This window comes from Mastigoproctus giganteus, chromosome 10 (genome assembly GCF_048544385.1).
Source record: "Mastigoproctus giganteus isolate SK-2022 chromosome 10, ASM4854438v1, whole genome shotgun sequence".
Classification (NCBI taxonomy): domain Eukaryota; kingdom Metazoa; phylum Arthropoda; class Arachnida; order Uropygi; family Thelyphonidae; genus Mastigoproctus; species Mastigoproctus giganteus.
In genome coordinates, this window is record NC_143584.1 from 137219762 (window position 1) to 137236241 (window position 16480).

General features: G+C 37.7%; 1 protein-coding gene across 2 annotated transcripts in view; it reads left to right on the top strand.

Annotated features, from left to right (window-relative positions):
• The window catches only part of LOC150079307 (general transcription factor 3C polypeptide 4-like), a 201807-nt gene that overhangs the window by 129274 nt on the left and 56053 nt on the right, over positions 1–16480 (top strand). For both annotated transcript variants that reach the window (XM_090382719.1, XM_090382720.1), the window contains exon 11: positions 8934–8979. In XM_090382719.1, coding sequence (XP_090238845.1) covers positions 8934–8979 — 46 coding nt within the window. The remainder of the gene's footprint in view (positions 1–8933; positions 8980–16480) is intronic.

Below are 16480 nucleotides of genomic sequence, written 5' to 3' on the forward strand. Positions count from 1 at the left end.
CAACTAGTATATCTCAACAGAAATAGCTCTCCATTTCTCTTTCAAATCAACACCTAACCCAGTGGTGTCAAACCCAGAAGTGCTCAGAGTTTAATACTCTTGGGTTGATTAGAAGCAGACTGCAGAAACAGTTCTCAGGATGCTGTTGGGCTTCACAAACAATTCTTAGGGAACTTGTGGGCAATGCAAGCAAGGTCACTCAAAAGTGTGGGGAATGCATGATCAACACGCAGGCGGCAAACTGAAAGGGCAGCAAATACCGTAAAAATTGAAAACCAGTACTAGCCTCTGTAAATACATTTTATATCAATAGGAGCCCTAACTACTTTGTTTTTCATGTTATGTATGATTGTGTTGATTGTTACATGTATACTTTGTGCAGAATTTGCATTAAATGATTGTAGCGCCAAGTCGCAGACAATGTATTTGTGTGTTTGTGCAAGAGGAGGATTCGATCGGGACTAAAGTAAGAGACGCACAGAAACACGTTTGAGAAGACAGAATATTATCATTTAGGAAAGCATTTCTATCACTAACCTTTTTATTAATTTAATAGTAGTAAAATTTTAAGATTTGCTTTCCCAGTGCTTATGTCACACCAAACTGACTCAGCATTGCACTGTCCATCTATGTCAACTGGATGCACTTAGATTTTATGCATTTCTTAACTAATAGCATTAACCCCTCCTCCCTTCCTATCCTGTCTATCCTTTCTGTACACATTATACTCCCTAAATTTCAATTCTGCATCCCTTATATCTGAATGGCACCATGTCTCTGATATCCCAACAGTATCCGCCTTGGATGTCTTAATCAGCACCAAATTCATCAGTTTTGTTTACTATACTCCAAGCATTGGTGTACATGCAAGCACCTGTTCTTACTCTTAGTTGCTCTAACACAGTCCATATATTTACTTGTTTACTTGTAGGAGACCAGTGGAATTACTTAACAAGTACAAGTCAATGCTAAAAAAAAGCAGTGAGTTAGGGTTGAATTTGAAAGTGTCTGCAATTCTGCCCAGACATGATAGGAGGAAGTATATGATGAGAGCCTTGTCGATCAATTCGGGCTTGGACAGATTGTTCAAGGCTCAATGGGTAGAATTTTTCTCAGCCTGGTCTTTGCTTGTTAACAAGACAGACTGCTTCTACAGGGATGGGATACACATAAATAGAAAGGGTGCAAGAATATTTCCTGATGCTATCGAGGCAGAGTTAGGTGGGTTAGAAAACTGCTAGCTTGGGGGGATACACGGACTAATAGATTAACAGTAGCCGCTGGCAGAGGTGAAAGTGATTCTTGCACTGCTTCTATTGATATGCAATTGAGCAGCAGCCTGGAAAGCAAGGCAATTTCCAGAACTGTTGGGAGTCATAGTGGAACAAGTAAATACATGGGCTGTGTTAGGGTAACTAAGAGTAGTAACAGGTGCATATATACTTGCATGTACACAAATGCTAGTATAGTTAATAAATTCGATGAGCTTGAAGTGCTAGTCAAGACATCAAAGGCAGATAATGTTCGGATATCAGAGATGTGGTGTCACCCAGACATAAGCAGTGCAGAATTGGAATTTGGGGAGTACAATGTGTACAGAAAGGATAGATAGGACAGGAAAGGAGGAGGGGTTATGCTGTTAGTTAAGAAACACACAAAATCTAAGGAAGTGCATCCAATTGATGTTGGTGGACAATGCAATGTTGAGTCTGTTTGGTGTTGACATAAGCACTGGGAAAGGAAAAATGAGAGTAGTTGTGTGTTATAGGCCTAATGAATCTGATGAGTATAATGAACAGTTGTGCAGAGAAATAGTGGGCCAGTAAATCAGTGTGTCTTATAATGGGGGATTTTAATTTCCCTGAGATTGACTAGAATTTGTGGGTTGGTCACTCACACACTATCAAGGCTTTTGTGGATTTATTGGATGATTGTTTTCTACAGCAGCATGTTTGGGAGGCAACTAGAGGGAGTAATACTCTTGATCTTATTATCAGTAGTGATTCTTCATGCATTAAGAATCTGCAGATAAAGGGACCACTAGGTGGCAGTGATCACAGAGTGCTGAAGTGGGATTTACTCAAAGAGGTAACTATCATCAAGGGTAAAGGGAAGGGTTTTTGTTTTCGTAAAGGTGACTATGGTGGTCTGAGACAGTATTTAAATTCTATATAATGGGACCGACTGATGTTACCAACAGCAAATTCAAAATGGGAAGCATTCAAAGAATTAATCTTGGAAGCTACTAGGCTTTTGTTACCAACTAAGAAATATTGTTCAAGATTTAGGCCTAAATGGATGTCAGATGAACTAATTAGACATGTGACAGAGAAGAAAAATGCATGGGATACATATGAAATAACAGGTGACACAGAAGTCTATGATAGATATAAGCTGGTCTGTAACCAAGTCACAAAGGAGGTTAGGCAGGCGAAGGCAGATTACGAGAAATCTTTGGCAAAGGATGCAAAGAAAAACAGCAAAGACTTCTTTACTTATGTAAACTCAGAAGGAAGGGGATGAATCAGATTGGTCCACTTGATATCGATGGTTCAACTGTTGATGATCCTGCTCAGGTAGCTAACAAACTAAATATTTTGCATCTACATTCACACATGAGGAGTTATTCAGTGAGGGGAATGCCAGAGGCGTATTAAACTATGGCAGTAAGCTAGATAATCGTGTAATAACTGAGAGTAAAGTGGAGGAGAAATTGTTGAAGATAAACATAAGAAAGGCACCTGAGGTGGATGGAATCTATCCAGTTATATTAAAGGAGGTGGCAAAGGAAGTAAGCAAACCTTTAGTCATAATTATGACAGCTTTCCTGGACTCGGGGAGGTACCCGTGGACTGGAGATGTGCAAATGTCACCCCAATCCACAAAGGAGGATCAAAGGGAGACAGGTAATTACAGAACTGTTAGTTTAACTTTTGTTCCAGGAAATCAATGGAGGCACTGGTTAAAGAAGCATTGCAGGTTCATCTAGACAAGACTTCAGTTATAGCTCGGACACAGCATGGTTTTATTAAGGGAGTGTCTTGCCTGACTAATTTGATTGGATACTATGATGCAGTCACAAAAGAACCCGATGCAGGGAATAACTTTGATATTATATATTTGGATCTTAGAAAGGCTTTTGATTCTGTTGCACATGGAAGACTGCTGCACAAATTGGAGACAAATTGCTGCTATGTATAAAAGGATGGTTGAGTGGGAGAAGACAGAGAGTGGTAATCAATGGACACTGCTCATCATGGACTAATGTTATTAGTGGAATCCCTCAGCATTCAGTGTTGGGTCGATTGTTGTTTTCTGTATTTATAAATGATATTGATGATGGTATATCAGACTTAATGTCCACGTTTGCAGACAATATGAAGGTTGGCAGGGTTGTTAATGACACTAATGACAGTACGCTGCTGCAACAGTATCTAGAAAAGTTGAGCAGATGGGCTGAGAGGTAACAAATGAAGTTTAACGTTGACAAATGTAAAGTACTACATATGGGAAGCAGTAACCCAGAGTAACATATCAACTCTGTCGTACTACACTGACAGTGATAGGGAATGAAAAGGACCTGGGGGTAATTGTGCAGGCAGATATTAAGTTTTCTGAGCAGTGCAGATAGTTTGCAAGAGTAGCTCATGGTGTCTTGTTAATGATATACAGGAATTTTTTTTGCAGGGATCAGGAGGTGATTATCCCCTTGTATGAGGCGATGGTCAGGCCATACTGTATACAGTTCTGGAGGCCTCATTTTAAGAAGGATGTAGAGCTGTTGGAACGATTACAGAGAAGGGCAACCAGATTAGTGAATGGAACAACGGGTTGCTCTTATGAAGAAAGGCTTAAGTTTTGCAAATTACAGTGTCTGGAGACTAGGTACTTGCGAGGTGATCTGATTGAGGCGTATAAAGCCTTGAATGGTTTGAGCATGCTCAACGCCGATGGGATTCTTCCTCTTGCTCAGAATAATCGCCTCAGAGGGCATAAATTTAAATTGAGGAAAGATGGTTGTAGGATAGATGTGCGGAAGTTTCCCTTTAGCCAGCAGGTGGTTGATTGCTGGAACAAACTTCCATCTGTCGTTATAAAAGTTGATAGCCTAAATGGATTCAAGGCAGAACTTGATAAACATTTGGAGCAAGTGGATGGGTGATATAAGGGGTTTTTTTTTTTTTTTTTTGGCTGTTGCTATATAAGCTTGCTTTCTTGCATCATGTGCCTTTGCTAATGCTAAGTAATGAAACCCCTCCTCCCTTCCTATCCTTTCTGTACACATTGTGCTCCCCAAATTCCAAATCTGCATACCTTATACCTGAGTGGCACCAAGTCTCTGATATCCCAACAGTATCCACCTTGGATGTCTTAATCAGCACTTCAAATTCATCAATTTTGTTTACTATACTCCTAGCATTGGTGTACATGCAAATATACATGCACCTGTTCTTACTCTTCATTACTCTAACAGAGCCCATGTATTTACTTGTTTCATGATCCCCAGCAGTTCCTGAAATTCCCAGCAACTGGCTTTCTGGGCTGCTGCTCATTCCAATAGAAGCAGTGCAAGAATCATTTCCACCTCTGCCCTCGGCTACTGTTAACATATTACTCTGTGAATCCCCCCAAGCTAGCAGTTTTCCGACCCACCTAACATTGCCTTCATAGCATCAGCAAATATTCTTGCACCCTTTCTATTTAAGTGTATCCCATTCCTGTAGAAGCAATCTCTCCTGTTAACAAGCACAGACCATGCTGAGAAAAATTCTATTCCATGATCCTGGCACAATCTCTCCAGGGCCGAATTGATTGACAAGGATCTCATCATATGTTCCCTCCTATCATGTCTTGGCAGGGTTGCAAACACTTTCAAATTTAACCCTAACTCGCGACTTTTTTTCAGCATTGAGCTGTACTTGCTTAGTAAATCCACAGATCTCCTACACTTAATGTCATTAGTGCCAATGTGTACAACGATATCACCTTTTGTGCCCTTAAAAGATGATATCTGCTGTATAACATCATCAACTTTTTCTCCTTGCAGACATTTCGGAAAAAAACTTTTCCGAAAAATTTTAGTGTTTTCCTAGTAATATGAACACAATGACACAAATTTAAATTAAATTTTTACTGAAACAGTTTTTTTTTTTTTTTTTTAAATATGATGTAAAGGGGTACCAAATACCTGCTACACACAGGCGGCCAAGGAGCCAGGAATGGCCCTAAGTGTAAGTGTGCACATAGCACACCAGTGGCATTATTGAGAGCAATATATATATCAAATAGCTTCACATATTCGTCCCTTTGCTTAAAAAATATGCAATCTTATGATCAGCAACTTTTTTAAGTTATGAATTTTATTTAACTCTTATATTACTATATTTTCTTTAAATATTGCCATTTATCACCATTTTCATATAGATTTAACCATGTTAACCTGTGAAAGTTGACAACACTTGAGGGCAGCACAACAAATATCAGAGGGCTGCATCTGACCTAAGGCCCACCAGTTGGATATGTCTGACCTAAACCTTGAGGGTTTCATAGTCATTGTCATCAAGCTTGAATTGCACTCCATTGGCTTGATCAAGTTGTGGCGGGAGCTTTATGCCAGCCACCGAAGACTTGGAATATTTCTTTTTACAGATCGCTCTCCCAACATTCTATTTGCAGTATGGCAAAGAATAGTACTGTATTAAAAGATGAAAGCTTGCTCCATAGAATTCACTTACAGAATTGCACATTATAGCATTGTTCTAAATGCTATAACAGACCTCTCGGCTTTACCAAGACTTAGCAAAAGAACAGCTTTCAAGAATAGCTACAGAATTTGTAATTGTGCCAATTGAGTAATCAGAAATGAATAACTACAAAATAAGAATAGTTGTAAGATTATAGATGTAAGGTTACACCTAATCTTAGTTTGCTTATTGTTAGCAAGTTACATAGTAACTTAAGCATATCTGTTGCTGATGATCCACAAACAGGAAAAATGGCTGAAATAATTGCATTAAATTAAATTAACAGATCAGATATTTTCATAAACTGACAAATAATATGGTTTGCTTCATCAGTGACATATTACTTAAAACAAATTAAAAGAATTTAAATTAAAAAAAAAAAAAAACCAAGAAACGTTCAATATGTCTCTGTTGTTAATTCAGTCATGAATTAACAACAGAGAAATACCTCATACTTTATTTAAAATAGTGTAGATCACACATGATTATCATGTGTGATAACCATGTGTGATGCAGTCTATGCTACTTCTGCTCAAAAAGTTTGTTGGTTTTGTTGCTGGTTAGACAAGCCATAGCAAAGCCTCTGCTTTTAAACACATACACTAAATCATTAGGCGCCTCCGTAGCCAGGTGGGAAGGAGCAGCAGTGCGTAGCACACGCTTCTTGATTAGACCGGGGTTCGATCCCGTCACCACCAAATACGGAGGATGCGAAAAGGTCAGGGAATGACCACCGCATATTCCCGGAGCAATATGGCCTTAGTTGCTAATGCTCCTAAAAAACCAAATAACAAACAAACAAACTAAATCATTGTTAATTAGTGCTATTGATGGAATTGAATTGTAGAGATTCCCAGTGAAGAATGATTCTTTTAAAAAGTCTCCTTAACCTGTGTTGATCTCTGTAAGCTATTGTAATTTCCCATTAGTCCCAACAGTGTCTGGTTTCAGCTGAATGTAAGGCTGGTTCCAAGGTAATAACTTTACCAAGTCACACATTTTTTTTGTTTGCAGAGCCTGTTGAATGGCTTACTTTGACTCTGCCCTAATAAATACCTTCACAGACTCCACATTTGATATTTTATGCAGGGTTTTTTTATTTCTCCTTCTGTTGGGAGAGGTTTGGGGAGTTGTCAGATGTTCCTGCAAGGGGAAAACCTCCTTTTGTGTTTTGCTGTCTAGCCAACCTGTCAGTCATCACTGATCCTAGTGGTGAACAGGATCATGGCTTGAAGCATGTCTTCTGTCAGTGTATTTTCATAGCACGGTTATCACAAGTATCATTTCTGTAGCTACCATCCATCCATCAGAAGCATAGTGACTTTCATCTTAAAAAGCTACAGAACTGACAAACTTGGGAAAAATTACAATGCTCTCTAGAGATCACCACAGGTTGAGGAGACATTAAAACCTTTCTTCATTAGACCAGTCCAATTCCTATTAGTCAGTGCAAGGAGCTACTGTTCACAATGACCTAATGCATGTATTCAAAAGCCAAATCTTGGCATGGCCCTTCCCAGCTAACTTCATTTCAAAAGTAACATTCTTTCTGGAGTTCTTTTTTCACTGATCCAGAAATGTCATTTTTTAATTTGAACCCATTGCTATGGTTTAAATTACATAATAGGCAAAGTACACAGTTTTTTAAATTACTCATGAAAATAGAGCTCAAGATTACAGTCTTATTTAAAGATACAGTAATACCCCGACTTACGCGAACTCGGAGTTACGCGGTTCTTGATTTTTTCGTTTGGCAACGCTGCCGCCCACTATCTTCAAGGTCGCTTTTCATATGTTATCGATATACGGTGCGACGGCGGAGAATGAGAGCGAAAGATGAACAAAATTCAACTTTGCTGCTTTTATGTTTTTTATATCAGTGAAGGGGAAACACATTTCACCATAATAACGTAAAAACCAACACAATTCCAGCTATCGGTATGCAATTAGATCGAGTTTACTACCAGTTTATAACAGATTTCACTAGCAGAAACGCAACTGGATTTTTATTGTTTTATGGTAGTAACCCCTAGAAATGTGAGGTGTTAATAGTGTATCTCTGCCTTTATGGTGTTGTTTATTCAGTTGCTACATGCGCGCAGCTTTGTTTATGCGTATCAAGCGTGCCTCCTCGTTTTGTAATTGTGCTTTATTCCCTAAAAATGAGTAAAATCTTAATTAAAAGGTGTGAAAAGGAAGCGTCCTGGTGAAGACACTGCAGATTCAGAGAGAAAAAGAAAAGCAATTATCGATAAACAGAGGCGGACTGGATCAAAAATTCTTACCCGGGAAAATTTATAGTGGCCTCATACTATGGTTTATGGCCAAAATCACACTGGCCCACCGGGGTTTCCCCGGTAAGGCTTATGGCCAGTCCGCCTCTGTCGATAGAGAAAAAATATGAAATTGTGAAACGCTTTGAGCGAAATGAAAGACCATGTGATATTGCACGTGCTACAGGCCTAAATGAAGCAACGGCGAAAAGCGCATGACAATTGCAAACTTGACAGGTTGAAAATTGAAAAGGGCTCAATTGTAAAGGGCTTAAAAATTTTAGAAAACATTGACTCCAACGAAGAACGCGTTATAGCTACAAAGCAAGGAATAAAAAAATTATTAGCTTGCTACGACGAAATTCTGCGTGAAAAAAAGAAGGCGCTGTGTCGTCAGAAGAATTTGTTAGAATTTATGAAGCCATCTACATCGAAATAACTTTTTTACGTAAGTCATTTGTTTTTTTAATACATATTTTGTATTAATATGTATAAAGAACTGCAATTTTATTAATATTTTTCTTCTAAACTAGTGTTTTTGTTAGTCCTTGGTCCCAATTAAGCAAAATTTATATGTATTTATATGCAAAGTTGTACCCCGACTTACGCGAATTCGACTTACGCGATTTTCGTCGGACCCACCTATCGCGTAACTTCGGTGTATTACTGTACTCAAGATCTCAGTATTCTAGGGCTGTTATTTCTGAGAAATGGCTGTAAAATATGTGGGATAATCCCATATGTGTTTCAATTTGTTAATGTATAATTAAATATAATCATGCTTTTTACATTTTTCATGTTCAAGTGGAAGAGAGGTAAAATATCCATTTTACCTCTCTTCCACTTGAACATTTTTATAAATATCTACACCATATGTATATATATCCATACTATATACAATTATGTTTAATTTCAGCATTGCCCTCATGTTTGATCATTTAGCAATAAGGGAGCCTCTTCAGGTTAGTCATATTCAGTTTTTTTTTTTATATAAGAAGTATTGTATTTTTTGTGTATTATTTTGGCTGAGATGAATGAAGTTAATTTTTATATCAAATTAGTTATTCTCATTAACAGTTAGCCTTGTATTAATTCAGAATTGAATTATCTACAGATACAAGTTTAATTAATTCTCTTTATGTTATATAACATTTGTAAAACCATAATTATGGCCCAAAGATGGAATTCAGAAACATACTGCTTTTTAATTTGGTTATTGGGACTGATTATGAGTGGATTTTATAATAAATTTTATCCTTTTTTACCAATAAACTTTATCCTTTTTTACCAATAATTTGGATGAAAAAAATATATTGTTAATTTACTTGGATGCAAAGAATAATTTTGGTATCTTATTCTTAGATTTCATTAAAGACTTTGATACTGTGCTACATGCATGATTGTATAAATTTGACCAATGTGGCATTAAGGGTAAATTACTACTAAGGATTAAAGAATGGTTAAGTGGTAGGAGACAAAAAGTGGTTATACGAGGACTGCTCAGTAAAGAATGATCATTATGTTTTTTTCACAACACACCTTTATTAATCATCCATGTTCTGATGGTCCTTTTCAACATAGTCCCCATTTGATGAAAGGCACTTACTCCAATGTTTCTGCCATTCAAAAATGTGGTGGAAGCCATTTTTTGACATGTGATTGAGAATCATCTCTGATGTCTTTACAGCTTCTGATGACTGGAAAGTTTTCCTTGCAGCTTCTTTAACTTTGGAAAGAAAAAAAATTGCAGGGTGTAAGATCAGGTCCACAGGCCGTATGACGATCACATTTGACATTAATGCTGGCTAAGTACTCAATAACAGTATAAGAAATGTGCGGTCTCACATTGTTATGATGATACATCCACCCACCTATGTGCAGTTATGGTTGTTTGCAATGAATATGATCCGGCAAAGTGTGCAGTACAGTTCTATAGTAAGGTCCCATAACAGTTATGATATATATATTTTTTTTAATGAAAACCCCAAACACGAGAGGTATTAAAACCTGTAGTGCATCGGCTGAAGGTTGAGAAAATGAAAGAAGATACTTGTTGACATTAGACTTGAATTTCTGTAGATTGTAATTTTCAGGAAATATGTATGAAGGAATATTGTTCCAGAAAGCAGAAGTTGAATGAATAAATGAGGAATAAGTTTGAAGTTGGACAGTAAAAGGATGTTGACTGGTTGCAGCACGTGTTCAGACTGCTTTGGAAGAGAGAGCAGGAATTATAGAAGCCAATTCAGAAAAACAGTGCCCACGGAAGTATCTGTAGAAAAGGCATGCAGCAGGAACAGAGCAAAACTGAGACAGGAGAGACTCTGTTAGAGATGAGTTATTGATTAACATAACTGCCCTCTTTTGAATGGAATCTAGAAGCCTCAGAGAGGTTTTGGGGACACCGCCCCAGTTGTAGAAACGATATTCCATGGTAGGGCTGATTTGCAGTTTGTACAGAGTGGACAGCTGTTTGGAAGAAAAGTAACACTGAGAGTGAAAGAGAAAAACCCAGTTTTTTAGATGCAGAGGAAGCAATATTTAGAGTTTGCTTATGCCAAGAGAGATTAGAAGCCAGGGTAAGCCCCAATAGAGATATATCATCTTTCCTAGAAATTGGTGGGTCATCAAAGATAAGCATAGGAGCAGAAGAATCCTTTTTTGCTAGATATAAGATAAGACTGAGTTTTAGAAGAATTGAAATCAACTAAGTTGTCTTTGCCCCACTGGAGAATTACCTAGAAACAGCATTTAAGGAATTGGTAATGGATATTCGAAAAGTTGAAGCTGTTTACATAGGGCAAGGTTTCTGAAACTGGAAGGTGGAATGTAATATGCTATAATCAACCGAAACTATGGATAGGATTTCTAGTCAATGGAAAAAGGTCATTAATATACAAGAGGAAAAGAGTGGGAGAAAGAACTGAACCTTGGGGGATGCCAGCATTAGTGGAAGAAGTTAGAAGACAGAGAGCCATCTACCATCACTTGCAGTGAGTGGTCAGAGTGAAAACTGGATACTCAATTACAAAAACAGTTGGAAACATAAGATGCAAGCTTATTTAAAAGACCTTTATGTCAAGCATGATCAGAAGCCTTTGAAATGTTAGGAGCAACTGCTTGATTTTCACCAAACTTTCCCATTGAATTTGACCATAGATGGGTAACATAAGCCAGAATATCACCAGTGGACTGACACTGACGGAATCCATAATGGTGCTCATTGATCAGATGAAAGGTTTCTAGATACTCTAAGAATTGGTGGTTAACTGACTTCTCCATTACTTTAGAAAGAATAGAAGTAAGTGCAATGGGACGATAATTGGATGGGAGGGTTTTGTCATCCCTTTTAGAAACTAGCTGGATGTGACCAAATTTACAATCAGAAGGGAAAACACCTTTAGAATCAGAAAGTGAAAAAAGCAACACAGAAGGAGTAAGTTCAAGGTCACAGATTTTGAGAAAAGTGGAGAAATATCACCATGACCTGGAGCTTTCATAACTTCAAGATTGTTCAAAATCCTTCTGGCATCCTTTTGATGGAAGACCACAGGAGGCATTAAATGGAGTGTGCTGAGAATAGTAGGAGATGGTTACTAAGGTTACCAGTACACGAGTTGGAAGAAAAAGTAGGATGCTAGCAGTTCAGCTTTATCTTTAGCTGAGGTGGCAATGGAACCATTGAGTTTTAACAGAGGTGAGAATAGAGATGTACAAAAAGTTGCAGCCAATAATTTTGACAAGAGACCAGAGTACTTGACTACCATTTGGACAAGAATCAAGTTTTCTACTCTTAGCCTGCTTGAAATCTAGGCGCCTCCGTAGCCAGGTGGGAAGGAGCAGCAGTGCGTAGCACACGCTTCTTGATTAGACCGGGGTTCGAGCCCGTCACCACCAAATACGGAGGATGTGGAAAGGTCAGGGAATGACCACCGCATATCCCGGAGCAATATGGCCTTAGTTGCTAATGCTCCTAAAAACCAAATAACAAACTAACAAATAACAAGCTTGAAATCTAGTTTTGACTGATTAATAACTTCTTTGCAATTGTTGCAAGCTTTGTTGTAGGCAGAAAGTGAACCTGAAGATTTGGATGCAAGCTAATTGCAATATGCAACATTCTTATCTTAAAGGCCTTAGCACATTTATTGGAAAACCAAGGTTTACATAAAGGATGAGATTTTAAGGTGAAATGGGAAATAAAGGATTTCATTCATACAAGAATAATTTCACTGACACGACCTAAGCAAACATTGACATCAGAAGATTTAAATAGTAATCCAACCAAGGAAAAAAAGAATAGAAATCTCACAGATCACATTTTGCATTCTTGTAATGCCAAACAACATGAGGTTAGTATTGCCTTAAGAGAAAGACTCCATTGGAGAAGAGACCATCACCAAGTTGTGATCTGTGGTGCCTTGAGGCACCTCGACCATGTACTTGAAAGGGTTGTTTGTGAGAAAAAAGCCAAATGTGTTGGCTGCATGGTTGGGATTGTGTGGTGTTCTGGTAGGTAAATGAACAATCTGTGCAAGGTCATTAGTAATTTCAAAAGCCTCAGCATCTTGACCAGCTGGGTCCATGTGACTAGAAAACAGAAGCAAGCTGGAGTTGTAAACATTAAAATCACCAAGAAAAATTACCTCACTGTTAAGAAAGTTGGACTGGAGAAATTCCAGTTTCAAATAGTTCCAAGTGATTAATGGAGTTGGGAGAACAATAGAGGCAACAAACAAATTTTACAGGATGTGGTAGAGAGATTTTAAGCCAAAGAAGATCAAAAAGAGGAGATTTCAAATTACTAAGTCTCTGACAGAGAATATCAAAATGGACATAGGCACTTTGAAGCTACAGGAATCATACAGCGAATAATTTGGACAACTGAGATGGACAGTAGTTGGATAAACTGATAATTGGGATTCTGTCAGAAAGAGTACACAGGATTTAGCAGACTAAGGTGAAATGGACATCATTGAGGATGGAACTGATACCAACATATATTTGTAAAATGAACAAGGAAATGTTTGGGTGGTCTAGATCTTTTTGCAGATAAGTTTGTTCTATTAGTTTGACAATTCATGATGTATTCAGTAGTAAGAAAAGGTGGGGTGGACATGCTCTATGAAGTAATGAAATCATGTGACCTCAGTAATCCTCCCTCCAGTCACTATTTGGCAAAGTAGAGGCAGCGAGATGGATATTCATAGATGGCAGCAAGCTGTCGGTGTTTGTTTGTGACTCCTATACACAAAAGAGACAAAGTTAAAAGAGAAATGTTGACTACTTGCAGGAGCAAGTGGGTCATGGTGCTCTTCATTGATGAGTTGAGATAATCTTCAGTCGGATTCTTGATGCACTTTGATCTGGAGGGAACAGGAAACCAGATGCCATTCCATTGACTTTTCAGAAAAAGATATGATGGGAGGTGTTAGCATGGACTGGAATCACTGTTACTTGATGTACAGATCACTGTGGATTTCTACTGGGAACTCTTACAACACTAAAATATTGAGATGAGATCCTTGAACCTTATGCTTGCCAACTGCACTGAAATTGTTGGTCCGGGTGTTCCTTAATTGATAATACTACATGTACTTAAAGAGCTCCTCTAGTGAACCAACACCTTGAGAGAGAGAGAGAGAGAGAGAGAGAGAGATATTACTGTATAGCCGATATAGAATGGCCACCCAGACTTCAATGTAATTGAGTATGTCTGAGATGCTCTAGTCAGGTGGATAGCAAGTAATAGGCACCCTTCCAAAGAAACCTCACTGAGCTTTGTTAGCTCTTATGAAAGAATGGGAATTGATTCCCCGATATTAATTAACAGTCACTTTCTCAGCGAGAGGAATTGATTTCACACGTGTATTGGTGATTGCAGAGAGTGCACACCTTATTAGCGTATATTTCCATATGTTATTGACAATAAAAAAAATTAAATACTTATTGAACTCTCTTTTTTTTTTCTTTCTTTCTTTTTTCTTTTTTTTTTTTATATAATTCTGTAATTTCAGGTTGAAATTTGCTGTCTTTGTGCATTATTAAGACAGATTAAAATGAATGCCTCACTAACACTTTGTCTTCATCTAGTAAAAGGTATTGATTTTTTTACATTTTTGTTTGTTCCTTAGTACCAGTGTGTTTTTTGCATAATGTATAAAAAAATGAAGATACAGAGAATAACAGAAACCTTGTATTTGTATATGTTAACTTAAATGTGTCCCCTGTTTCTGGTGTCACTCAGATGTAGGGAACAACAAGTTCCACTAGATATGTTGTTGTTGTTATTTGATTTTTAGGAGCATTAGCAACTAAGGCCATATTGCTCCGGCGATATGCGGTGGTCATTCCCTGACCTTTCTGCATCCTCCGTATTTGGTGGTCACGGGCTAGAACCCCGGTCTAATCAAGAAGCGTGTGCTACGCTTCTTGATTAGACACTGCTGCTCCTGCTCACCTGGCTACAGAGGCGCCACTAGATATGTACAATACATTTAGAATGGATAACCAAGAGAGGAGGAATGGGGGGGATGATGTCATTTCTAAAAATTAGAAATTACGTCCTCCATTTCCAGATTAAAAACTAACATATGCCAGCATTGAAGTTTTGCAGTGTGAGATAGTTGGCAGCGAAGTCAAAATCAGAGTAAGGTGTCCTACAAACCAGAAGAGTATGATGAAAGTCCTAAATAGATGTCAGATGAATCAAGGAGACTAATGGCAGGGAATAAAAATGCATAGGATGCTTATAAATTATCAGAAAATACAGAAGCCTACAGTAGGTATAAACTAGTCTGTTACAAAGTGTGTTCAACAAGCTAAAGCTGATTATAAGCAGTTTCTAGAAAAGAATTCAAAGCAAAGTAGCAAAGATTTCTTTAATTATGGAAACACCAAAAGGAAAGAGATGAATCACATCGGTCTGCTAGATATGAATGGTTTTACTGTTGATGATCCTGCTCAGGTTGTAACAAACTGAATGAATATTTTGCATCTACATTCACACCTGAGGAATTTTTTAGGGATGTGGATGCCACAGGTATGTTAAATGCTAACTGGGAGCAAAATGATTTATAACTGAGAGGAAAGTGGAAGAGAAATTGCTGAAGCTAAACTTAAATAAGGCACCTGGGGCAGAAGGGGATATATCCAGTTATATTAAGAGAAGCAGCAAAAGAGGTAAGCAAACTTTTAGCAGTAATTATGAGAGCATCCTTAGATTCAGGAGAGATCCCTATGGATTGGAGATGTACAAATGTATATCCAATTCACAAAGGGTGAAATGAGGAATTACAGACCTGTAAGCTTCACTTCTGTTCCAGAGAAAATAATGGAGTCTTTGATTAAAGAAATAACACAGGACTATCTAGAGGAATACAATTATACAGCTGTCACTGAATGGATTTATTAAGGGACAATCTTGTCTCAACAATCTGATTGGTTACCATGATACGATAACAAAGGAACCATATCATGATACTGCTGTAGAAATTGGAGCACTGTGGCATTAGTGGCAGGTCACTGCTATGGATAAAGAGATGGTTGAGTGGGAGAAAGCAGAGAGTGGTTATCAGTGGGCACTCCTCTTCTCGGACTAACATTATTTGTATTTGAGGAGTCTCCCAGAGTTCACTGCTTCTGCCCGTAGTTTTTTTTTTTTTTTTGTATATTTCTTCATGATATTGATGAAGGCATATCATGCTTAATGCCTAAGTTTTCAGATGATATGAAAGCTGGCAGTATGCTTAATGACAGTAATCAGGGTATACTTCTGGAATAAGATCTAGATAAATTTAGGCTAGCTTGGGGCAGTTATAGAGTGATGAAAAGCACTAAAGCATACGTTATAAGTTGATCTAGAGTGCTTAGGCTGGTAAAAGAGAAAGACAAGAAGTTTTACACATGTGTAAATACAAAGAAGGGAGCAAATTAGATTGACCACTTAATTAATAACTGTGGGAAACTGATTAATCCATGCATCACTCTTTACAGATTAAAGTCCCTTTTGGTGAAGATAAATTGCAATAAAGTCCTCATTATATACCATATTTCTTCGATTCTAAAACGCCATCAATTGTAAGATGCACCTTCATTTCAGTACCACCAACAGAAAAAAAGCTTTGATTCTAAGAAAAAAATAAATAAATAAAATTAATGTTAAAATATATCTAACAAATATTTTTATTATAATAGAATTCAATTTACTAACAACAATAGTATTTATCAGTAGGTATATTATTCATCACTTCCTTCTGAATCTTCTTAGCCATCAATATCTGCATCTGAATCAATATCAATCTGATTCTTATGAGCCGTCGTTATCTTCATTATCCCATAATATATCGTCTTCTGAGCCATCAAGAGCATTGGTGATGCAACATTTTTTAAATGAGTGCTACACTATTCTTTCTGGGATTAGCTTCCAAGCTGTTGATACCCATTCTGCCAATTTCAATGCCT